Source organism: Vigna unguiculata, chromosome 3, assembly GCF_037176805.1.
Source record: "Vigna unguiculata cultivar grain cowpea cultivar isolate G323 ecotype 2 chromosome 3, ASM3717680v1, whole genome shotgun sequence".
Classification (NCBI taxonomy): Eukaryota; Viridiplantae; Streptophyta; class Magnoliopsida; order Fabales; family Fabaceae; genus Vigna; species Vigna unguiculata.
The window spans coordinates 2861001-2887103 of record NC_140794.1 but is presented as its reverse complement, the minus strand read 5'-3'; the positions used below and the strand labels follow the sequence as shown (position 1 = coordinate 2887103).

Sequence of the window (26103 nt, the reverse complement as noted above, 5' to 3'; positions counted from 1 at the left end):
AAAAAACAGAAAATTTATAAAAATATTATTGTGAATTTATAGAGTTTTAAAATGTGTGTCATCGTAGTCGCGGCATTTACTAAGTACATAAGAAGGGTTAAAACTTAAAAATAATCTAAAGTGAATAAATCCTTTGAATAGTATATGCAGAAGTTACTGAGAGGATTTGAGGGGATTAGTAACAGTGACGTGAAGCTTCATGCCAGCCTCGCAATGCTTGCCAACAGAAGAGAAGAAATAATAGTCACCAACTTTCTCCAAAGTAACAGAGGAGTTGCCCTTGAAATAGGTGTGAAGAACATTTCTCGTTGAACAATGCTCGTAATCCTCTTTATTTACCATCACCACTGTGTTAAGCCCTGGGTGGTATTGGAAAACTGCATTTTTTTTTCCATCTTTCTATTAGATTACTTTTCTCATCATCCAACAACATTGTTGTTGTTGGAAATAATCTCATATAGGATAAAAAAAAACAAATTTAAACAATAAAGACCCATAATCTCATTGCCTTAAGATTTTGAGTTAAAAATAAAGTCAAACATCTTATACGTAAGACCAATATCATATATATAGAACCACAATCTCACACGATGACTACAATTCCTATATGAAAATATGTATATAAATATAAGGTTAAATATGTTTTGGTCTCTTAAGTTTTAGTGGAATTTAGAATTAGTCTCTCTTAAAAAATTTTGACCAATTTAGTCTTTCATCTTTAAAAATACGTGAATTTAGTCATTTTAACCAGATTTTTTAAGTTTATCTGACGTTTCAAGCGCATCTCAGGATGATATTTGAATTGTTTACACTGTTTGACACATTTTCGTTTCAATATTAATTAAAATATTATCATAAAATGCGTTTAAAATTTTAAATAAACTTAACAAAATTTGGTAAGAAAAACTAAATTCACGTATTTCTAAAAATAAAAAACTAAATTAATATAAAATTTTGAAAGAAAAAATTAATTCTAAAATTAACTGAAACAAAGAAACGAAAATATATTTAACCAATAAATATATAATAAATAGTTTGAAGAATATAGTAAACGACGTACCAAGCTGGTCACCAACGACGAAGGCTTTTTTCTTGGCCCAATCATCGTAGAAAGTTTGTTGGGTGGGGATGTTCCAGCCCAATTGGTCTCCCACAATATGAACAGTTTTGCAACTCACAAATTCCAATAGCATCGACCCAATGGTCCCAAACACCAACAAACCAAGCTTCATTTTCACGCTCATTTTCTTTTCTTCTCTTTCTTTTTTTTTTTTTTCCAATTTCTCTGAGTGTTGCCTTTCTTGGTTAACTTAAATGTGATGATACTCGATCCAACCAAAAATTAGGTTGCCAATTCCAACAAGCTCGTGAAGTTATTATGGAGACCGAGTCAAATTATTGGATGAACATGAACGATTCATTTTTTTTGTTCTAGTTTTCAAATGAGGATGATTGATTCCCTTGTTATGTTCCGATTAAAGAGATGAGAGTGTTTTCAGTGTTACCCCAAACACACAACAACCACCCTATTTCAGTGTGTGTGCCATTTTATTTCACGAGACTTTTTGTTATTCAGAAAACACTTCAAGTTTTTCCTAATTTGAGTAAATAAATTGAATAATTTAAATAAAGTGAGCAAATTTTGCAATGCTTGTGTAGATATATTTAATTATCTGTAATAGTTTAGCATAATGATTTATTTTAATATATTTGACCGTTAGTTAATAAACTAGTTTACCTTTCTGAGATTCTAAGTGAAAAAACATCAAATTATAATATATATATATATATATATATATACACATGTAAAATGTAAGGTTTATAAGGCTCGTCAGAAGGTGGTGTTCACTTTAAAAATTAGTTCTTTATTCTAATTAAGTTTTTTTTTTTTTTTTTTTCAAAATGTATCTTAAGGAATGTTTTAGGAAATTTTACATAAATTAGGTGAAAACCTTACTAAATGTCTCTTTTTTTTTAAAAAAAAAACGTATTTTAAAATATACATTTTTTTTCCTTAAAATAAACCTCTTAATTACGATGAATAGTTCCGAAAGTTTCTCTAAATGACTTTTTGATTTTTCTATAGCCTTCTTTTTAATATCATTAGCACTAATTTGTGATGTTTTATTATATACATTTCATTTAAAACAATTGTTTCATCATCAAACATAACATGCTAAGTAACAATAACCGTCGTTAAATTATTTTAGTGTAATTTAAGCATCTATTATTATCTAGGAACGAAAAATATATGGTACGTTTAAACTTTTAATTAAAAATGTAAAGTAGTATTTTCTTATTAATTAAAAATGCTTCTTTCTTACCATGTTTTATTCAAAATGTTGTACATAGAAACATTAACAAAAAATAGTTATTTTTATTTGTTTTAAAACCTTTGAAAATAAAAACAGGAACAACATTTTTTTTTCTTCAGGCTAAAACCTAAGTAAGAAGAGTGACAGAAACCGCCGGAGCACACAGGAGCAATATATACGAAGCCGTGGTTTGTTAAAACTACCAATTGCCGCGTTAGAAAAAACTTGCCTTTTCCATTACCAAGTAAAGAACCTTTATCACGAACAAGAACACGAGGGTTTTACTTTGACATTCACTTTGCCCTAAAACCCTAATTGAAAACCGAAGATGCAAGAAGGCGGAGCCAAAGCGGTGTGTGCAGAGGAAGCTCTTTCTCTTCTCAATTGCGTCACTCAATCTCCCTACGATGAAAACAAATGCCTTCACCTCTTGCATTCTTTGCGCGACTGCGTCCTCGCCAAGGTACTCTTTCTCAAATACCCAACTCTTCAATTACTGAATCGCATTTCCTCTAATCGTTGTTTTATATCCATTCTTTCGATGGTATCTGAACGAATGATCATGACGATAAGTAAGTTGTAATCGTTTGGTTTGGCCTGTAGACAACACTTTTCAATTTGCTGAATTTGTGTTTCTTTAATCATTATATTTTCTTGATTTCTTCCTTTCTGGTTCGAATTTTAATTATTCTTCTTTGAGAACCCTTGCAATTGTCGATTTGCTGGTTTTATTTTTTCATTAGTGGAAAAGTTAAGAGTTGGTATTTGTTCGGTAGGTACACATACATAACCAATCATGCATGTGATGACATATCAACTAATGATTTTCTTATTAGTAACTGAAACTACTTATTTTACGCTTCCATTAGATGTTGAGTAAGTTCTTATATGACATTTTGATTGGAGTTGCACTTCATCAGAATGTGTATTCTGTTGATTCAGCCATAATTACTCACTTCGGAGTTGCCTTTATGTTCCAAACTTGATTGCTGGATATATTTGCGTTTATGTTTGCGGATGTTTAAATATAGTTGTGCTTTCTTCTGCTTTTTTTTTTTTTTTTTTAAAAATGGTTTTCGTTTTCTGCCTCGACAGAAAGTGAAGAACTTTTCCCTAGCTGGACAAGAAAAACAGAAAACTGAACCCAGTAATCAGAAGGTTTGATTATAGATTGGTATCATCACTGCTTCACAAATGCCTTCTAATTCATATATTTATGTACCAGAAGCTATTCAGTTTCAAATTTGAATTTCAAATATTCACAAATAATTTTGATTTAGACAGTTTTTTTGATTTCAAGTGTAAGTTGAAAGGGAAGTTAAGTAAGTTGCTTGCTCTGCATCTCTCATCATCGGATGTTGTGCAAGTTTTTCCTAACCTGGCCACCTTAATCGTAATTATGGCCTGAGGTTAATACAACCAAACATTTCCTCTTTACCTTGTTCAGTTTAAACACTGAACACTTTTGCTACATGGGATGGAATGTATGATCTGTTTTAAATGTATGTGTTTCTAGTTAACAGCGAATACAAGTATAGCATTTTAATGGATGGGTTCTCTGGCTTTATAAGAGAACTTTTATCGGTACAGTAGAAGAAAAAATATTTTGTATTTGATTGATGATGTGTTTCTAGTTAATTGTTTTTAGTAATTTTTTTATTTCCTGAATTACAGAATTGTTAATTCATTGCCGATTATTGTTCTTAATCAATGAGCTATAATCTGATTATGCCAAAAGCAAGACAACCATTATATTACCAAGAGAAAACCATAAGCAGTCTGAAATCTGTTCCGACTGCAAACACTAGCCACTAAATGGCCCAACATGAATAAACAAAACACCTACTCTTCTAACTCACACCAGCATTACATTCCTCACTTCTCTCCCTACTCGTTAATCATAACGAACACAACACAGCTTTCTGCTCCTAATTCAGAAGTTGGAGGAAATTTAGGCCGAGTGGATGATGTATGTGAGTACCAGAGCCAGCAACATCAGAGTATATGCTATCCCTTGATCGATAGACGAACCTGAATTACAATACAACACAAAAAGAATTACTAGATTGAACTTTTTAATATATTGGATCAGGAATTAAAAATACAACAATTCAGGTTTAAAAGATATCCTATGGATTGTTGTTGTTAATAATAAAGAAGAAAAGTACCGTCACTGGAAGGGGCAAGTGCAGGGGCTGCAGTTTGAGCCTGAACAGCAGCAGGCATTGAAAGAGCAAGAATGAGAGTGGCAACCATGGCCATAACTCCCAATCCCAAGGAATGCTTGCAAACACCTGCCATCTCCAAATTACAGTCGCTTCTCTTTTTCTCTCTCTTTCTCCTCTATTTGGTGCGGAAGAGAGAGAGAAAAGAAAAGAAAAAGGAGATGGAGGTGAGAGAATGAGAGGAAGAGGGTGGGATTTGTGTTGTGTTAAGGTAATGTGATATGCGTAGGAAGAGGTTGTTGCGTTTAAAAAGGTGATTAGAGTTGTTTTGTGGGGGAGAGACAAAACAGGAAAAAACCACTCTATTGTGGGCCGTATGTTTCGGAAACCCATCATTCTAATCTCTCTCATTCATTTTATTCTACGCCAAAATTCTATTATTATTTTCTTACGTATCTGTTCCAATGTTTTAAAAGGCAAACGAATCAAAACTCACGAGACACTGTTATTCTATTAACTTTTACAAAAATTACATAACTATAACAATTTCAAGGATCATATGATGATTCATCAATACCACACCAAGACAAGTATTCATACAAGTTGAAACTTACAGAAAACAAAAATATTAACCGTTTTCTCTAGATTATTGTGGTTACTTCACGTTGCAAAGAGATACCACTCGGTGCTTTTGAAGAAACATGCCATACTGTTATATCAATGCCTTGACATTCGAAAATATCACATCACATGACGCTCACTTATTGTATTGCCAATTGAAATTCAAGCTGATAATTTATGGATCCTATTAGCTTATGTGTTGCCACCATTAGTGAGTACTTGAGTTTTTTTATGAGAGTGTCTCTGTTAATATCACAAATTAACACTTGAGTATTATAAGACACTTTTATTGCTTTAAATAAAAATTTATTAATTTTATATTAACATACTAGAAAACCTTTTTTTTTAATTTTTTCTTGAAATACATTTGTGTAATTTAGATACTAAACAGGTAAAAATTAAAAAAATTAAATTAAAAGGTAGCCGTACAGTACTTATATACACACATACATGCTTGATTTATATACACCTTCAGATAAATTTGAGATAATGACCAATGATACTATAACTCATATTTCTTACCCTCATCCTTTAACCTTTTAATGTAGTTTACACTAAACTATGTCAGGGAGCAAAAGATAAAAATAAAAAAATAAGAGTAATAGTATAATTTTTCTATCTTACCCTCAATTATCATTAAATAAAAGGCAATACACATATAAACAGTGGCGTTTTCATTAGTTAATAATAGTATAATTATTGTTTAATTTATTCTATTACTTTATCTTAAAATGTGTGTGTGTATATATATATATATAAATTATTAATTCTTTAAATATTAAATAGCATAATCTTTTAAAAAAAATATATTATACAAAATATTTTGAAACTACACATTTTAGCAAAAAAATACAACTTATAACTCAACCTATTATAATTTAATTAATAAAAAATGGATTAGAATGCATAAGTTCTAACAGAAAAATATAGCAACACCTTGTTGGATTAAGTCATGAATATGGCCGCAATAGATCCAATCCAAATAGTATTAGTGAACTGTTTTTAAGCTACGAACATCACTAACAAAATACCAGGGGAAATTCAAGATGGTTTTCCTTCGAAAACTGTGAGTGTTAGTGAACTGCAAGCTACGAACATTTCATTACAGGAGCACATTACTAGTTCAAGCATACACTTCACCCTTCATGCAGAGATATAGAGTTTAATCTTGAATCTAAAAGTTGGTAGAAACTCCTGCCATGTCCATTCTGAAGTGTTAATCTTTTACACAATGAATCTGCTTCCTGTTTAGATTCATCCTCCTCTACTTTCTCTGTGTAACAAGCCTTTTCCAACAAATGCCAGACTGAAATCTTGGATAAAACTCAGCCTTCAAATTGAAATATCTGGTTAATATTTTGACTTTTTCTCTTCATAATTATGCCTGAACTACGAGAAGTCGTGCCGTCAAAAGAATTTTCGATGAACTGCGAGAAAATTAATGGGATTGACTTGAGTGTCAAGGGTGAAACACTAAAACTATATATTGGACTGTACAAAACAGTAAAGTTCCCCCCTTATCAAGGGCAAGCTTCCCCTCAAATCATCTGTAGAACTTTTATACATCCACTTGTATTGGCTGCAATAAGCATGTCTGATTTCCCTCTCCAGCACACACTTGAAACAAATTGACTATAGTCATCATCAGTCTCTTTACCAGAAACAGGATCAATGGACCCAAACTTGTGCGAAATGATTGGCATGGGAAAAGATTTATAGTAGGCATAGACCTGCAAGACCATACATAGGTATCACTGCAAAATTTGTGCATATACAAGTTACGGAATAGGATGTGTGTGCTCTCATTTCAATGATTAAAAAATCCTAAATGGATAATAATAGTATAACACTTTTTTGTATTTGGCAACTTAAAAGAACGTCTTACAAATTTATAATGGAAAATAATGCATACCTCATTTGTTTCTGAACCACATGTTATATATCCATCAGCAACTGATAAGCCCACAAAATTCTGTAATAGCAAGAGGTGTACTTAACTCAGTCTTTCTGACGTGAATCCACACGAGTCGTCCACCAGAGTTGTTAACAAAATCATATTTTGGCAGGTAAATCTGAATTTTTAAATTTGCTTTTCACTACTTAGTCAGTCCACCACAATCTTCATCTAACACCGTAAAAAAGTGAATTTCTTTTCCTTTTCTAAATCCAATTTTGGAGGTGTGTGACAAACAGACCCTTAAAGAGAGAGGCCATGGAGATAATTTACAATCAGAGCTACAAAATATAAAATCTAACCTTTTCATTGGTATGTCCAGTCAGAGTTAAGCTGCAAGCACTAGTTGACCGACCCACAGGAGAGGTTCTGTTGAGATCCCAGATCTTCAAGGTATTATCGGTTGATGCAGAAACTAGTGTTTCAGAGTCCAAGAATTTGACAAAACTTACAGATTTACGATGACCACCCAACACACACCAAGGGTTTCGAAGAAAGCGAAGATCATAGCAATAAGCCGAATTATCCGCGGATCCAAAGGCCAGCATATGAGATGAATGAGCAGAGAACTGAACACAACAGACATTAGCAACATTCCTTATTGTGCCTAAACTGTTTTTCTGCAAAATAATTTTACATTTGATTAGCTCCGGATCAATTGTAGGCAGAAATTAATTCATAAATGCCATAACAACTTGAGAGAAAACAACAAACAATACTACCGTTTTTCAGTCAAGCAAATTCTCGCAGTTTAAGCAGAATTGCCTTGACCTGTGTATGCAGGTTAAAGAGATTAAGCGTACCTCATTGACACTCCACAGTTTCAAAGAACAGTCATCACTCCCACTGGCAAATTTAGTAGGGCATAAAATAGAGAAATCAACAGACCAGGCCCTCTTTTCATGTTCGGTGAGACGAGAAAACTCTTGACCTGTATTGGCATCCCATAGCTGAAAATGCATCCATTTAGGCAACGCAATTAGTACTGCTGAAAATAAGAACATATCTCTCATCAAGAAATAGTAGCATTTTTCGTACTACAGGAAAAATTTCAAACTTTTTTTTTTTGGTAGAGGAGGAAGTGATGATATCGTTCTTGTTATCAGGCAAACTCTACGTGATAGGACCCGTACTCTAGGATACTTCAATAAAGAAGTTAAAAAGCAATTCATCTTTGAATTAAAATAAAGCCCGCCATCGGACATGATCATCCTTAAAACGTGAGGTCAAATCATCTAATTAAAATTTGGATGCCAATCTGGAGAAAATTAAATTTTTGTTCTCCACTCGTCCCTTTAGGGTTAGGTCGACATCTTGAAAACGGGAACGAAAAATTATATTTCCATACAAATTTTCTCTTAAATTTTATCCACAAGGTATGGGTCCCATCTTTAAAGGTATAACAAACTCACCCATTGGAGAAATTTAATCTCAAATATGCAAGTGAAAATTTTATTAGACCCATGGAGATAAAACCATTACATGCTGGTTCGAAACTGCATATGCCAGATTGTAACTCACGGATACAGCAAGGAATGTATGGCAATGATGTTAGCAATAATTCAAATGGTATCAAATCTAGTGAGCAAGCCACACAAACCTTAACTACACCATCATAGTCTGTGGAGGCAAGATAGTTCTGGACGTAGCTATTCCAGCAAACACAACTTAGCCTTGATCTGTTTACCATCTCGACTACAGGATAATGGATGTCGACAGAGTTATTGAAAATTGCATCGAACTGAAAAACTTTTATTTTCTTTGATATCCCAGCAGCAGCAAAGTAGTCTCCATCTCTATCAAAACTCAGAGAACAGATTACATTTACTGGATTGTTAAAATCAGAAGTTCTTAGTATGCCCCGCACTTCAAACTTGTGATAACGCGCATACTTGCACAAACCGTCAAAGAAAGCTCCTAAAGTATCTGTATGTTTTTCCATGTCTTTTTGAGCTACACAGAAGTTGTCAGAATTTCTCAGCACATCTTTATCTGGGCGGGTTGCTGTTTCTGTTCCAGGAAGCTTAATTGTAGATCTCGTAGAAAAGTAAACATTCTCAAGTGGGGACATATTTTTCATCAGTCTCAGTTCATTTTCTTTGGAAACTGTGTATACTGGTGGTAATATTTCTGCACTTGAAGCTTCTTTGAGAAGAGATACACCCTCTATTCCGCAGGATGAGTTGTTCTTCAAGCTCGAAGGAGCCAAGGATAGTCTCAAATCATGCCTTCTCTCCACCTCTTTTATATCTGATTCCATGCATCTGATTTCTTCAGCCAATTTGTGGGCATCCCCGTGTTTCTGCTCTTTCAGTGAGATGAGGAAATGCAATAACAATTCTGATTCTGCATCATATTGGTTAAGACTTGATAATAATTCCTCACAGTCCACCACCTTTGTTCCATTTATCACTTCAGATTGTAGGATCTTCCTGTTATGCAAAATAAGTCATCACGTCAGGATATCATAGTTGTCTTTGGTAGATATAGCATGTAAAGAAATGGAATTTCCTTACAAAACCCATAAATAGATCTAGAACAAGATCAGAAAGAAGTCCTCTCACAAAATTGAGCCCAAGGTAAACCTCCTTTAGAGCTCAATTTCTATTAGTCCTCCCTTCTCTCTCCGCATATTCTCCCATCCTATCACGTTAAATAGCATGTAACATTTGTATCTAGCTATGAATTTAAATGTGGGGTTTCGTTGATTTCCTTTTGTATTTATGACTGTACTCTAATGTCTTACTAAAAATAACACACATGTCTTTATTATCTCTTTGACATACAATATTCAGAAACCTCTAATCTACATCACCTACTACTTGCATGTGTTCAGAATCTTTTTATCTGCCTCTCCTCTCTCAAGCTGCCCAGCAGGCCAATTCATTGCTTCCCCTTCACTCCATAACTACCTGTTCTTTTGGTAAGACCTCCGAAGTCTGGTAATTATGATACACAAGATTTTAGATAACTTAATACAAAAGATTTCAGCCTTACCTTATTGTTGGACGTGATAATGGTTCAGGATGCAGCATCCAAAGGCAAAATCCAGCTTCCTTAGGATACTCTGATAGGAAAGCTGAGGGAAGAATCCTACCACGAAGAGCAGACATCGCAGCAGTATGTGCTCTTTCTGAATCAAAATGATTAAATAACTGAAAGAAAGACCGAAAATATAATCAGTCCTTAACTTTATGTAAACTCATGTTGCTGTACTCTTTCAGTATGAATTGACCAAGAATTAGTATTTAATAGAAAAAAACCAGTCAAAACTATTAACGGGTTAAATTTACTACAACAGTTAATTGATTGCAAAGGTTTGAGGTAAACACCAGAACTATCAGTTTCATGAATCCAGAATGACATAGCAATGTTCAAAGCAGACAATAACATACAAACAAAAATCAATTAATGATAACCAGGGCGGGATGATTGGATGAATAGGCAAGAAATAATCATGGTCGTCAAGACAACCATTAACAGAATGAAAAGATAAATATATGGCTTAAGATGTTACTAAATAATGTTCATTTGGGTGTAAATCGTGCCATCTTTGTTTTCTGGACGTGATCAAAGTAGGAAGACCGAGTTTTTTTTCATTGTGACCTCAACTGATCTAAAAGTAAAAAAAAAAATAAAATAAAATGATCCCATAACTTTGGGATCAAATCACTGTTTTAAAGTAACTAGGAAAACTAATCTAATCATAAGGAAATGATTACAATAAATCAGCTGATAATCAGGACCATTAATAAGGAAATAATTATAAACAACAACAATAATTGTACACAGTAAATTTCACGGCATAGCATCTTCGAAAGAGGAAGTAACATTGTATCTAGCAAATATTCAGCATCCAGTTCAAATCATACCAAAACATTATAAAGATAGCTGATGCAAACGAGAGGGCAATACTAATGTATGACTGAGAAAGGGACAGTGTAAATAAGGAATAAAAAGGCATCAAAATAAAGACTACAAATTGCAGTTGCTTAAAGTGCAAACAAACGGTAAATTATCACGAAAGTAGACCAAAACAAACAGTAAATTACAGGCCCATTGTCTCATTATTCACTTAATGTTAAATGAATTCAAATATATTGGCAGTTGACACTGAACAAGCATAAGTAATCTCTGCAGTTAGTTATTTAAGTTCGAATCATCTCTAGGTTTTCCTATAGAGAAAGGGTACAGAGTACCAATATTCCATAGCAACAATGTTTGCAAGCTAAATTTCAAAAAGAAGGGAAGACATACCCCCCACCCTGCCCCCCAAGTACAGACAAAGCATGTTTCCTACACGTGTACTCTCAGAAACACGTTAATTTTAAGAAGTCAAGAATATAGCAGAGAAAGGGAACATTGAATTAATTTAATAAAGAGGGCATCCACCATCTGGACTATGCACCTCAAAAAAAAGGACTCCCAGACAGTAGATATTTGATAATATTGTGCAACCACCCTCAGGACTTGTATACCATTCTTCTTCCAATCCTTCGTTTGAGGAATTCAATTGGAATTGACCGGCATTAGATATGTGAGGGAGGCGAGACGGTCTCCGAATATTATGCTTAGAAAATTGGATATCTTCCTTGTATTGATTGCAATGATCTTGTGATACCGCTGCATTGACTTTAATATCATTGGCAATTTGATAATACAAGTCAGTCCGAGGAGGGCACTGACTCTGATCACCGGCAACTCTAACATTATCAGCGAATTTCTGTTTCTTCATCCGCAAATTATGAGAGGAAGATTTTACTTTCTCCGACAGCCTTTTTCTAATAAGGGAATTCTCTAGCTGAAGAACTTCAGAATTCGCAACGCTATCTAATTTGTGTTTCTGAGTTGGCAACCCAAGATGCATAACATGGTTGGATGGTAGCAATTTAATATAAGAAGGGTACAGATTGTGCATTGCAACTCCCTGCGAGTGAGAACCGCCAACCAAGTCTGCAATTTTTCTGAATATACTTAAATGCTCTGTTTTGCTTCCTTTGTGGTGCCTAGAATTCAACCATTCTCTCAAAGTCACACCATCAGTGTCAGACTCACCAAATCCTGGCACGGTAGCATTATGTGGAGACTTTGCAATCTTTAAACCGGAGATCGGGAATGCATTAGAATCCGTCTGGATATCAATGCCATACTTCATGAGGTTCTGATCTCTGGACTCAACATATAAACCATTAGAAGATGGACCTTTACATACAATACCCTTTCCCTTCAATGTACTTCTACTAAAATACTCTGCAAATCCTGATTTGTGTGCAGTTTTTGTTTGCATTCCTTCGCGAGCATCACCTTCATCCTCTTTTTGCTCGGCTGTATGCTCATCAGCGGACAAGTGCTTCACGACACTGCCATGATCATAATTGACTGATTTTCTAGCTAATATCTCTCGGGAAGACATGGGCCCAAAATCCTCCGTAGCACTAGATGTAGCTTGAACACTCTTTCTAGCTATAATGCGATCCCTTCCCACACGCGAATCAGCAAACGGCTGATAATTATGCCGCCATGGACTCCGGCAATCATGCAAAGACCCTGGACTGTTCAAAGTACCGATTTCTAGGGTAGAACCGTTGCAACTTTTCACCATTAACTCTTCAACCATGACACCGCCGCCATCAGAAAATAGACCTGGATGCAAATGTTCCCTTCCTTCAGCCATATTCTTATCTTCTGGAATTTCATCATATTCTTGGGGTTTTAATATTCCGGGGAATTCAGGATTTAGTGAATAGCCATCATCTTTGTTTTGATGTTGCACTTGCACACCCTCACCAATCTCCAATTCTTCGTCCATGCCGTCAAAATTATCTTTCCACATGCCCCTCACCACGTGACATGAAATTATCTTTCAGAGCGATTCAAGTTCTGCCAAAGATATACTTAAACAATTAGCAATTGCAGACACACGATACACAAACATGCTTCTCGAATGCTTCCCAAACGAAATGCAAGCAAGCAACATAAAAAAAAAAAAAAAAAACATACACGAGATATGTTGACATCAACTAATCAAGATTCAAGAACAATCAGAGCAATTCACTAACCTGAAGGAAGGAAGCGGAAACCGAAAAGCTTACCGCAGAAACAGAAATACTTGTTTGGGAAGAAACGCGATTTTCTGACTCGGTTACGAAACCGAAACGTTCGAAATGAAACTACTGAAACGAAAAGCTGAAAAGGGTTTTATTGTTATGAGTGGGTTTTTCTTCCACCGCTTACCTGGTAATAAAAGCTTTGTTTGGCCCTTCGTAAGTTGGTAGAATTAGAATAGAAGACGTTATTTATGCTCAACTCAAATTCACGACTTCTTTCTTTCGTACAAATAAATCTTCGTGATTCACATCATGCTAAATTCCAAGTCAACGTTGGCTTCATCACCCGCAAACACGTTTTAACTTCTGAAGTTTGTTAACTTGTAACAGTTACTGTTAAAATTACCTAGCCTAATTTTTAATTTTGTTTAAACCAATTTACTATAACCATTTATGAAAACAAGTAAATAACCCACAAATATCCAAATATTATCCGATCGAAACATGTCATTTTATCACTTTTTTATGTTATCCAAATATTATAAACGGTGAGGGACACAAATAAAGAATTATTCGAAAATGAAACTAGTTAAATTAAAATTTTGGGTTTTTAAGGGAATTTGTTTTGGAGTTTTAAAAGGTATTTTTTAAATATTAAGAACTGGCAATAAATGATCCACGTTGATGTGGTATGAAACAGTGCACATGCAAAATTGGAGGGCACGATAATCCTTTCACGTCCACTAGTTCCTGATATTTGCTACTTTATTTCCAGTTTTGGTCAAAACAAAAACAGTATTCGAACTCGTTGTTTACTCTTTGTCTGTGGTTCTCAGAGTGCCACGTTCCAATTGGGTCCCTTTAAACCTGCTATGCGCCGCAGTTGATTTTTTCCTTTTCTTTAATGCTAGTTGGAATATCATAAATGCAAGATTCAAATCCATTAATTAATATTTTTTGTTTAAACTTTACAATCTTATAATAACAAAGTTGTAAATAGATCGTAACACAGGTAGGTGATGGCTGTTATTTTCAATTTTATTTTTTATTTAAATTTAAAAATATAAAAAAAATAAATAATTTAAGTATTTAAACTTATATAACGGTTGTGATTTGATGTATATATTAAAAAAAATAATCGTAACATTATATAACGGTTGTAATTAAACTTATTTAATAATTTGGTCTCAAATTGGAAAAGATAAGATTGGATCATTTTAAACAAAAGTTAAATAGGAGACTAGATTGAAAACAACTATTATCACTAGTACATGTCAAGACAATAAACTATCATGTGGCATGATAGTAACACGTGGCAGATTATAAATTTTTAGAGAAAAAATTAAAAAAATACAAAAATAAATAAAAAAATCAGGTTTACGGACACAATGTTAAAGGAGAGGACCAAATTGAACCTTTTAAAATAATTGAATGACTAAATTAAACAAACCAATCATAAGGAAAACAAATTAAACTAAACCCAAAAAATGAGGACTAAATCAATAATTATACCTTAAATATTTCACACAGATTGTAAGTTTGACTTTTCTACTCACCATCTCTTCCTTAACTTTATTAAAATTATTTTGTTTGATACGCAACACACAAATCTAAAACAAGTTCAAAAATATTCAATTCAATGCAATTTTTTGTTTGGTGGTAGAAATGAATCAAAGTAATGACATTGATTTTAAATGTGATGAAAGTCTAAAAGATATAAACTTTTATTGGCACTACAACATATCTTTCCAATGACAAATACAATATACATACAAAAAGACATTCATACAAAATCATGACTGAATTTCACAAAATATACTGAGAATCACAAATAAAAATGTAACATTTAGTAAACAAACTTCAACCATAAAACAAATCGGACAGAAGAATGCCTCATAATAAGTCCACAACAAAAGGAAAATACTTGACAAGAAATAAACCCAAATCCAACACTATTTCATATAAAAGAACAAAAACATTAACTAAAAAAAAAAGCATTGTGGACTGAGAAATGAAGAAGAGAACTTTGACATAAATTTTAACAAATACATTGAATACTTTATTGACTGATATAAAATAGACAATCTACGTAATATCGAAATAAATTATATGTTTTATGTTTGTCGATAAAGGTGCATTAACTTAGTTAAAAAAATGCTATCGCACCTTGTTTACATTTTTTTTTCCTGTTAAACATAAATTAGATAATTACATGATGATGCAAATGATTGTTTTTGCTCACTACATACCTCACAACTTTTGAGTAATAAAATTATATAGTAGAAGAAGAAATTATGAGAGAAGCATGAAAATGTTACTCTTCATCGGAAAGATAACAACCTAACCTATGTTTTCATTTAAACATTACTTCTCACAATCAAACTAGATTAGTAAACACTAATGCCGTTTGGAATCAATTGAACCGTAAATCACTAAAATCAATGCAAAACACAGATTTTTTTTTCCTGTCTTCATTATAATAAGCTTCTTAGTTTTTTAATCTATTTTTTTAGAAGTGTTTGGCCTAACTTCCTCTGTCAAAGAAATACTTAAAGAATATTTGATCAAACGCTACCTTAAAATAATGTAGAACAAAAGTATTGTTCAAGTGATTAATCTCGTACTCTTATCCTATATTTTAATACTTGAGTCCGTTATGCCGAATCTATTCACTACATTTTAGTTGACATAATTTTCTCTCGCAAATCAATAAAATATAAAAGCTACAGAATACTACTACGTTACGTTATCATAAAAAAATTAATAAAAATGTCAAGGCAAAGTATAATATATAATTCTTCTAATAAGGAATATGGAAACTCCTAAACCGATCACTAATTCCTACCTCGTGACCTTTTACCTTCTAAACCCTGATTTTTTATCTACATTAATCTCATTAATTTGCTCTTTTATTTACCAGAAACATTTTTACATTATCAGACCTCGCAAATTCCGACTGTTACAATAAATTAAATTTCCAATTAAAACATTCAAAACATAAACGGAAAAAGAAAAACCTGGATCAAACGTTAAAATAAAAAATAAAAAAACTATTTAAAATCTTTTTGGAATTGAGTGTATCACCTCACAACCCTAACCTTAATTTAAAATTAAAATATTAACTTTTTAGCTAGTGTCTTTGGAACAATAATTAACAGTTTTTCTTTAAATTTTGTGGAAGAAAAAAAAAAAACAATAATTAACTCTTTTTTTTCTTTGTGAATTTTCTCTTTCTTCCACGTTCCTCCCTCTCACCTCCTTTCAAACGTACCAATAAGACAATTTTGTATGGAACCTTTTTTTAGATGTTGTTAATCATGCGTGAAACATTCTAGGGATTCTTCTGAATCGTAATAATTTGAATCCTTAAAGGGCATTTTATTCGAAAGAAACCCCAAATTACTTTATCACCCTCACCAGACAAGACAATAACCACTGCTTTTTCATTTCCACTCATCAAAGAAATGCGCAAGATATTCCTTCAATTTTCTTCTTTTTCTTTTCTTCATTATACTCTTTTACTTTTTATCTTCTGCTTTTCTTTCCCAATATCTCTGCATGTCAAGTTCCAATCCCAGGTATTTTTCTCACATCGCAAACACATAAATCTTATTAATTAGATCTGTTCTTTCTTCATTTCCCTCATTCGATTTTGTTTAACAGAATGGGTCCTTTGATCTGGCCAAATTCTAGGCTCTATACAAATTTATGTTATCTCTGTTCTTGTATATCAGAAAATAAACCAATTTTACGTATATTAGAGAAATAGTTAAATACATTAAAATTTTATTGATCTCTTAATATCTTTTTATAAAGCAAAAGATGCATTCATAATTTGAAATTGTCATATTTTTTTATTTCAGGATTTTTAGTCATTTGTGAAGAACAAACAAAAGTTCCTCTGATAGGAATTTATTTTAAAGTGTATCATTTGCTCATGGTTCCATAGAAAAGATGACAAATCATCACTCAAGAAAAGCGATCAAGTTTTTTGGAAGTCTAATCGGTCCTGAAAATGTTGAAGACCTCCAAAGAACCAGATCAGGTTTGTACACATTCTTGTTATGAGCATTGGAGTAAGATTAAAAAATGTCGAATCATTTTCTTTAGTTTTCCTTATTGAATATATTAAATTTTTATTATTATAGAGTATGCACACGAAATAATACAAAAGAAGATATATGTTATTATAAGATATACCAGAATGAAGGATAAAATCTTTCTCAAATGTCACAATGGAGTGCTTCAAGTATCATAATTTAGGTCATGTTCAATATGAATATCCAAGATGGAACAAAAAATCAAATTACGTAGAATTATTGGATGAATAAGAAAAGCTTCTTTTCATGACTTTTGTAGAAGAAAATAAAGTTAAAAGGAATGATGCATGATTCTCGTACTCAAGATGTTCCAATTATATGCGTGGAGACAAAGAAATATTCTCTAACATGATAGAAGTGTTGATAAACAAGTCTCTCTTTAGATAAACACTCTCTATATTCAGATTTGTTGTGTTTTACAATAAAGTACTACATGGTTATTTTATAGGTCTCTGGACATTATCCTTCAACTACATTTATTAAATATAACTACTACCTAACCCACAATTAATGAACTCTATTGCATACTTAATCAATGGTAGACTCACTCTCAACCTTTTGCAATCTCCTAGACAATTAATATAGCAACTTCCAACTACACGCATTTAAGTTTACCCAACAAGAAGTGGTAGAAGAATGTAAACATTTTGTTGAGTGTGGTAATAACTTTAGAATGTGCGTAGATGGGAAAGGTAATGCAAGATTGGTTATTAATGACACTACTTTCCTTTGTCAAAATGTATGTCATGTGTATGAGCCTCAAAATAATTTATGGGTTAGTCACTAAGCTAACTTAATAAAACCCTTGCTTTAGGCCTCCAAAAAAAGCTTCAAAAATTTTGTTAGTACTAATTGGTTTAAGCTTAAAAATAAGGCCTCAAACAAATTGTTTTAGTACTAATTACTTTAGGCCTCCAAGTAAAAAAGTCTCAGAAAGTTTGATAATAAATTTTAAATAAAGTATTATACATTTTAACATTAATTATTTTATTATTAAATAAGAAAGATCTTATTTTTAAATTTGTTTTAGGTCTCTCAAATACTTGAGTTGTCCCTAGTTAGTTATGAGAAAAATGTTTTGTCATTCTCATTAAAAATCAGGTATGCAAAATCTATCATCTAAGTAAATTGTACATATGAAAATAAATACCAATCTAATGTGTTTTTTTCCTTAATGAAAGATCCAACATCAATACTCCTATCGAAGAATGCTTACATATTTCCTAATAACTAACTTATCTTTGGCGTCAAAAGTATGAGCACTTAAGCTAAAAGGGATTGAAGCTACTACAAACAATGAAAATAGTACATGGACTACCTCAATTGGAAGTCTCAAATGTTTCTTGTGAAAATTGTTTTGTTAGTAAGCAATACTCTAATATTATTATTCCTAAAAAAAGTGAATGACATATTAGTAAGATATTGGAACTCATATAGATGTAGATAGTCACAACCAATAAAGTATAAAACATGTAGAAAGAGTTATCTTTTGTACTCCATTAATGATTTCAAGAATTACAAGAAATTAGTGAAATAAAAATCATGGAGTATTTCAAGACTTACAAGATATTAGTGAGAGATGAAATAGAGGCATCTATCAAGTGTTTGTGAGAGAATAAAGGAGAAGAATTTAACTCTCACAATTTCAAATCATTTTGTGAAAAAAAAAAGGAATAAAAGGACAACTTAATGCAACATATATGTCACACCAAAATAGGGCAACAAAATGCAAAAATAGAATAGTGATAAATATTGTATGTTGCATGGTCTTGACTAAAAGGGTTCCCAAATCTTTTTGGGTTGAAATTGTAGATTGAACATGCTACTTGTTGAATTGATGTCCAACACTTGTTGTGAAGGGCATCACTCCTCAAGAAACTTGGAGTGAAGTCAAAGCTTCAATAATTTACCTAGTTTAATATTAACAAGGTGGTATATTTATGGATAATACTTATTTTAAATAAATTGTTGGAAGTTTGATGTATCTTAAAACTACCGGGTCTAATATAATGTAAGCTTAAGGCCTTTCAAAAGCTCATGAAGGTGATTGAAATAATTGATTTTAATGAAGTAAATTAATTGTATATTGCAATTATAATTAATTTAAGATGGAGGTCAAATATGTCTTTGTTGTTACAATATAAAGAATAGTTTTTTGTTATTTCAATAAATTAGAATCTGAAAAAAGCTTTTAATGCTACAATATATAAAATAACTTATTGTTAATATTGTCTTACATATGAAATGGATAGATAATTGATGTTTCTTGTTATGAAAGTATAACAATCACCTTATGTAATAAAACTATCAATCCACTTGCAAGCTGCCTATATTTATTATTATTCCTTTCAAATACAAGATTCAAATTTGAAAATTTTATCACCACTAGAATAAAAGTTACCATGATTCTTAGATTTAATATGATACATCAAGACTTGTTAAAAATGAGTTAAGAAGAAAAAAATATTGAATTATTATATATCAAAATTGATATGAGGGGAAAAAAAATAGGAGAAGTGTTTAAAAAAGCTTAAGTATGAAAATGTATAACTATAACTATTATAAAATCTTTTAATTTGATTGTATTTGTAATTTAGTATTAAAATATTTGTAATTATATATGTATTACTTTTTTTTTCAGATATTGAAGCTAATATTTCTGGGATATTAAAATTTATTAAGAACGAAAGTCATAATACAGAAGATGGAAATCTCAAACATTCCACAAAATGGACAGAGTTTAAGGGGTTGATAGAAGACTTATACAAGAATCATCAATCGATGTATGCCTTGTATGATCGTATTACTGAAGAGTTTGAGAAATCTGTTTCTCATAAAAGAAAAGTGTCTTCATCTGACTCTGAATCTGAATATTTTTCCTCAGAAGAAGTAGATGGTTATAAAAGAAGGTCAGAAAAAGAACATTATTATGTATCTGATTTTGAAACTCCTAGGCAAGAATTTGATAAAGGTGATGGTACATATGATATTACTAATGTTGAAGCACAAAAAGCTGAAGAACAATTAACTATGCTAATGAAAGAGGTTGAGAGCTTGAGCAAACAAAAGGGTGATCTAAAACAAGAGGTTGAACACCAAACACATGAAGTTACACATTTGGCCTCAAAGAACACTGAGTTGAATGATGAAATACTCGAACTTGATTTGTTGTTGAAAAAGGAGAAAGATAAGGTGTTCGATTTGGAGGCACAATTAAATGACAATGAGAACCAAGAAAAGCCCAATATTGCAGATTTGATGGCAAAGATTTGTGAGTTGGAACAAGAGATCAAGTCTTTGCAAACACAAAAATATGAAATGGAAGAAAAAATAAAATGTGAGCAAAGTGAATCATCAACCCAAAGAGAAGATTTGATGGATAAACTTGACATGGTGCAACAAAGGTTGAATGTCATGGAAAGTGTGAACAAAGAACTAGAAGCCAAGATGGAAAGCCAAGGGGAACAAATTTCTCAAGATTTTTTTGAGATAAATAATCTAAAGGACAATTTAACTAATATGAGATTGGTTGAGAAACATATGACGGCAGAGAAAAATAGGCTTCTTTATAGGCTTAAGGATCTAGAACTAAATTTGGAAAGTCAAATGAGTCAGAAAAGTGAATTGGAAGAGAAATTAAGAGACAAGAATTATGAGATTAAAGAACTTACAGAGGAAAATAAGGTCTTTCAAGAAAGAAACCATGAACTAAGAACAACAATGACACAAAAAGGGGAAGAGTTATCTAATTTTTTGAGAGAACATGAAGACCATGAAAATGGAGCTTCCATGGAAATTATGACTTTGAAAGCAAAACTTAACGAAATGAGACTTGAGTTGGACACTATGCACGAACAAAAGAACAAATTGGAGCAACAAAACGAACGAAGTCAAAAAGAATATGTTGAAAGCCTAGCAAGAATGGAAAATTTGAATGCCAAGTTAGCAACCCAAATAGGAGATCAAGAGAAAATGATTGAACAACTTAATGAGGAGAACAAACAAGCTAAAGTTGTGTTTAGTAAATTGAGAACTGTTCAGGTAACTGCCGAAAGAAAAATTAATGAATTGGCAGAAGAGTTTCGAAGGAAAATGGAAGACAATATCAAGTTGTTGCACCAGAGGATCCACGTTGCAGAACAACTGAATAACGAAAATAAGTACACTTACAAAATAACAAAACAAAGGTACGAGGAAGAGTATAAAGATATAAGAAAGAAAATTGCTAATCATAAAGATGAAACAACGACATATATTCCAAATGGGTTTGAATTTATTACATTAAATGGATTAGATTTAGCAATTCAACATGTGGAAGACTATGCAGCTCGTGTGACTAAGATGATATGTGAGATTAAGTTTGTGAAGGATCGGATGATTGAAAAGAATGAAGAGGTGAAAGAACTAATAGATCATGTGAATTACCTGAGGGAGTTGTTGGATAAAAAAGAAGAACAAGAATTATTGTTAAGGGAGAATTTATGGAAATTGGAGGCAGAGGTGAGCAAGGAAGGAGGGGATAAGTTGAACCTAAGAAAAGAAGTGAGCCAATTGGAGAAGAAAGTGGGAAATTTAGAAAAGAGTGTGAAAAAGAAGGATGAAGAGCTAGATAACCTTGGGGAGAAGAAAAGGGAAGCAATAAGGCAACTTTGTTTTGTGATTGATTTTCATAGAGATCGTTGTAACTATCTAAAGGATATGGCTACAAAAAATAGGGTCAATAACATCACATAAACTTGAGAAAGAAAAATGGAAGAATATATTGTACATGGTGTATACGGCACATTGATCACCTACACTAATAAAAAAATTAAGACTACTTGTATATTGAATTTTATACTCAACTTTTTTTTTGTTTCACACAAAATTAATTGTGTAGTAAGAATTTGTTAAATTGTATTTTTAATTTGTAATAATTTTTTATTTAAGAACAAATAGAAATTGTATATTTGTTTAATAGATGATTATTTTTCTTTTATTTAATATGCATTATTAAAAATGACATCATAAATAGAAAATACTATGATTTTGTTTGCATGATAATGTTATCAGGAGAAATTGAACGTAAAACTGATAATTTAATTAATTATTTTATAGAAAATAAATGAAATAGGAAATATATAAATAAAATTCTCTAATTTAAAAGAAAAATACAGTAGAAGAGTATGTTGTTTTCATGAATAAAGAAAACAAGGTGAGGAAGTAAAAATACATATATACATTGGTTTAAAAAAACTATATATTAATGTAAAATATAATTTTAAAAATTTATTTATTTTTTATGTTATAAAACAAAATAACTTCCCTCTTTTTTCTTTAGGTTTTTCATTAATTAAATAAAAAATGTTTTGAGTTTTGTGCTTTATTTTTTTTTATAATTTATAGTTTTTGAATTTTATAAATAAACCACACCGATCTTTCTCTTCTTCTTTTTTTCTTACTTAATCAAACTCATTTGGTGGTGGTAATAGTTAATTAAAATTGATAAATTAAAAAAATAATAAACTAATAGCAAAATCAAATAAGATAAAATAAATGTAACATGAATTAATCAAGGTTATTATGGTTAACTAAATAATAATAAAATTTACGATGAATATTAATATCAATAATGGATTCAATAATACTAAAAATAATGATAAAACTGGTGAGAAAATAATAATATAATTGAGGATGAATTTATGATGTTGATTAAGACCATTATAGTACTGCCAATAGAATCATAGTGATAGCAACAACAATCAAGATGATCATTGTTAATTAAATAAAAATATTTCCTATAATTATTAATATCAATAATGGATACGATAATAATAAAACTAATGATAAAAATTTTGATGACAACAAAATGATATTATAGGTGAGGATTAACTCATTGTGTTAGTTAATAACATGGTATTAGTTAATAAGATAGCATTCTGATGATAACTAAATTCTTCTATGTTGAATTCATGTATTATTGAAAATGAGTATTGTTATGCTTGATATCTAGTTTTTTAAATTAGAAGCATAGATAATGATAAAGATGTACCTATTTGTCTCGTTTTCTTTTCATATTTTTTATGTACTCGTTTTCCATCTTCACAATCATTTTCGTTTTAAATACTAATTCACTCATAATTTAATAAGTAACTTAACAAATTTAATTTTACTATTTTTTAACCTATTTTTTATTTTAATTGAAAAACTATATCATTTATTATTTGACTTGTTCAATATCTATAAATTTGAGTTAGACTTCTAGAAAAATTTGATTATACATTTTTTTTTTCAAATGATATTACATTTGAGAAAAAATAACCTTAATTTTTTTAAATCAAATAGTTTGCAGAAAACATACTTGACTATTTTTACTTCTTTTAATATTTTTATTTATTATTTATTAAAATATACTCATTTTCAAGTATTTAAACACAATAGCCTTTTTTTAGATTAAATCATTGGTAATATCATAAAATATGCTATTATATATATGGTAATAACACAATCACTTTCAAATAAGATAAGTACAATATAAATATATATATATATATATATATTATATATATATATATATATAATTCAATCGGTTAAATATATTTTTTAATCAAACAAAATCATATTAATAAAATATAACAAATTTTAATCAATTCATCCATAGCATATAATTAAGAGTTTGTAACTTATTCCAACGTGATACTATATGGGTCTATTTAACTTTTCTTATAATACACTTTATAGTTTTATATTACTTAGGAGTTAAAATCAAATAGTTTTAATACACATTCTCCTTTTTTTATCTTTTTAGTACCTTTTAAAGATGATAAACAATAGTAAGCTCTTTGCTTGAGAACATTTTCATTTTTCGTGGTATCTTCGTCTTAGTAATATCAAAATTCCTCAATATATATATATATATATATGGAGAATTCATTTTTTGTAGGTCACATATCATTTTGATACCTCTAATTTAAATTATATTTTATAAATTATAGACTAGATTTGTTAAATTAGCAGGCCAACTCGCCCCAGACCCATTAGTCCATTTTTATTTATTTATTTATTTGTTTTAATTATTAAATTTTAAATTTTTATATATATGTATATATGTAATACTATTATAATTTAAATCATTAACACTTGCAAATTAAATTTGAATGATTAGTTATAATAGAATAATTTACATGTAAATATAATAATTATTTTAATTTATCTATTTAAAAATATTAATTGATCAATTAAAAGTTTAGAAAATATTTATATAATTAAATATGGTTTAAATAAAAGTATCTATACAGATAACTTTTATAGATAAAAACTAAAACAAAAAAAATTATAAAATTATTTAAAAATATGAAAGTATGTGATAGGTTTGGCACCATGTTGGGGGAGCGAGTTTAGTAACATATCAGTCCGATCAACTTGTTTTTGATGGACTAAAGATGGATTTGATAGGTTTTGTCACCCTTAATTATTACTCATAGATACGATAATAATAATAATGTGAATCAAAATTTCATTTTAAATAAATAAATTTTAAAAGAAAACAAATAGATATTTATATAAAATCAAATCAAATAATCAAAATTTACTTCTTGTATAAAATTTTAATAAAGGATTTTAAAGTTTACAGACTAAAAAAATAAAAATAAAAATATCCACCATATAAATATTAAAAATATGTTTAACATTATAAAATAATATAAAATTTTGGGAAATGAAAAAAAATGTCTCTAACCTCACTATAATTACTTAAAATAAATTAAAATCATGATATAATGATATGAACACATGAGTTACAGACTAAAAAAATAACATATATCTATATATGTGATTCAAAAAGATGAAAAATAAAATTTCTTTAAGTAAACAGATATACATCTCTCCTAGGTATTTGTATTGCACTTGAACTACTATTTACTCATGTGTCAAGTAAACACCTGATCATCATAATTTGAAAAAAAATAAAATGAAAACTCAAAGTACACATGGTGAGTTAACAAAATGTGTGAATCCATTATATAAAATCTACACTAAAATATTTGAACACATTAATAAGTTTATTATTTGCCTCGAAAAAGGTCATAAATTAATTCATGTTATCTTACTAACATTACACTCAAATCAAGGTACACTCGAACATCAAATTGTCCCATAATTTTTATTTCAATCAATAAGTCATAAACTTAAATGAAGGACCATCACTTAAACACCATAAGAGTGACTGAACGAGAAACTTTATAAGTTCCAAGTTCTAAAGACACTTATTTTATTTATAAGTTCACCCCCCCCCCCACCTTTATTTGGTTTTAACACAAAAAGTTAACAACTTAATCTTCAGCAACTATTTACTATTTACACCACCATTCAAAGCGCATGCACCGCATTTACCGTCTTATTAAATAAATTCAAGTTTAACATAATTTAAATTTCATTAACACTTGTAAATTAATTCAAACCCGTCTTTAAACAAAAAGCGCACCTCCTTATATAAAATAATGACTAAAGTCCTTCCATAAATGTTATTTAATGCACAATTAATATTATACAATAACACACAATTCTATAATTATTATTCTAATCTCCTATAATTCTACAGTTGATCTGATGAACTCAATAATATTGTATATTATTATAATTATTTATGCTCATAAAAAATTTGTAATAACACATAAATATACATTGAAATAAGAAAAATGAAAAAAAAAATGATAACAAACTTACTAAAAGTTATATTAAAAATATTTTCTTTTATTTCGAAGAAAAAAAAATTAAACGATAATTATAAGAGCGGGGAATCGTATTGAAATTTGAAACAGAAAATAATGCACTAAAATGATTTTCAGAAACTTCACTGTTTTAAAACGCCGATTTTGAAAAAGAAAAAAGGTTTAATTATGTCTTTGGTCTCTATTTTGGAGT

At 30.5% G+C, this 26103-nt stretch overlaps 4 protein-coding genes and 1 long non-coding RNA gene across 10 annotated transcripts; 2 read left to right on the top strand and 3 right to left on the bottom strand.

Annotated features, from left to right (window-relative positions):
* LOC114175708 (stellacyanin-like) lies at positions 1-1416 on the bottom strand. The gene is made up of 2 exons (XM_028060493.2): positions 1061-1416; positions 1-377 (listed from the first exon to the last, which is right to left on the bottom strand). The coding sequence occupies exons 1-2, from the start codon at positions 1242-1244 to the stop codon at positions 154-156; spliced, it is 408 nt and encodes a 135-aa protein (XP_027916294.1). The 5' UTR covers positions 1245-1416; the 3' UTR covers positions 1-153.
* Positions 1417-2340: 924 nt separating this feature from the next.
* LOC114176358 (uncharacterized) lies at positions 2341-3986 on the top strand. The gene is made up of 2 exons (XR_003602994.2): positions 2341-2778; positions 3411-3986. It is a non-coding gene; the product is annotated as an uncharacterized LOC114176358 (long non-coding RNA).
* Positions 3987-4041: 55 nt separating this feature from the next.
* On the bottom strand, positions 4042-4775 carry LOC114176357 (arabinogalactan protein 41-like). The gene is made up of 2 exons (XM_028061384.2): positions 4484-4775; positions 4042-4346 (listed from the first exon to the last, which is right to left on the bottom strand). Exons 1-2 carry the CDS (start codon positions 4614-4616, stop codon positions 4267-4269), a joined length of 213 nt encoding a protein of 70 aa, XP_027917185.1. The 5' UTR covers positions 4617-4775; the 3' UTR covers positions 4042-4266.
* Positions 4776-6026: 1251 nt separating this feature from the next.
* On the bottom strand, positions 6027-13431 carry LOC114177815 (protein SPA1-RELATED 2-like). Of its 6 annotated transcripts, XR_003603229.2 has the most exons (9): positions 13115-13392; positions 11464-12935; positions 10053-10210; positions 8656-9487; positions 7859-8005; positions 7508-7675; positions 7358-7424; positions 7014-7073; positions 6554-6831 (listed from the first exon to the last, which is right to left on the bottom strand). XR_003603229.2 is itself a non-coding variant. In XM_028063370.2 (8 exons), exons 2-8 carry the CDS (start codon positions 12886-12888, stop codon positions 6640-6642), a joined length of 3132 nt encoding a protein of 1043 aa, XP_027919171.2. In that variant the 5' UTR covers positions 12889-12935; positions 13290-13431; the 3' UTR covers positions 6027-6639. The 6 variants fall into 6 exon arrangements, 5 of the variants coding, with proteins under 5 accessions (XP_027919171.2, XP_085527005.1, XP_027919170.2 ...); XM_028063370.2 differs by having other exon boundaries at positions 6027-6831; positions 7358-7675; positions 13290-13431; XM_085670879.1 differs by having other exon boundaries at positions 6027-6831; positions 7014-7173; positions 7358-7675; positions 13115-13393.
* A 3090-nt stretch (positions 13432-16521) lies between these two features.
* On the top strand, positions 16522-22121 carry LOC114178300 (uncharacterized). Its single transcript, XM_028064126.2, has 3 exons — positions 16522-16680; positions 16966-17147; positions 19844-22121. Exons 2-3 carry the CDS (start codon positions 17057-17059, stop codon positions 21934-21936), a joined length of 2184 nt encoding a protein of 727 aa, XP_027919927.2. The 5' UTR covers positions 16522-16680; positions 16966-17056; the 3' UTR covers positions 21937-22121.
* Positions 22122-26103: the final 3982 nt, after the last annotated feature.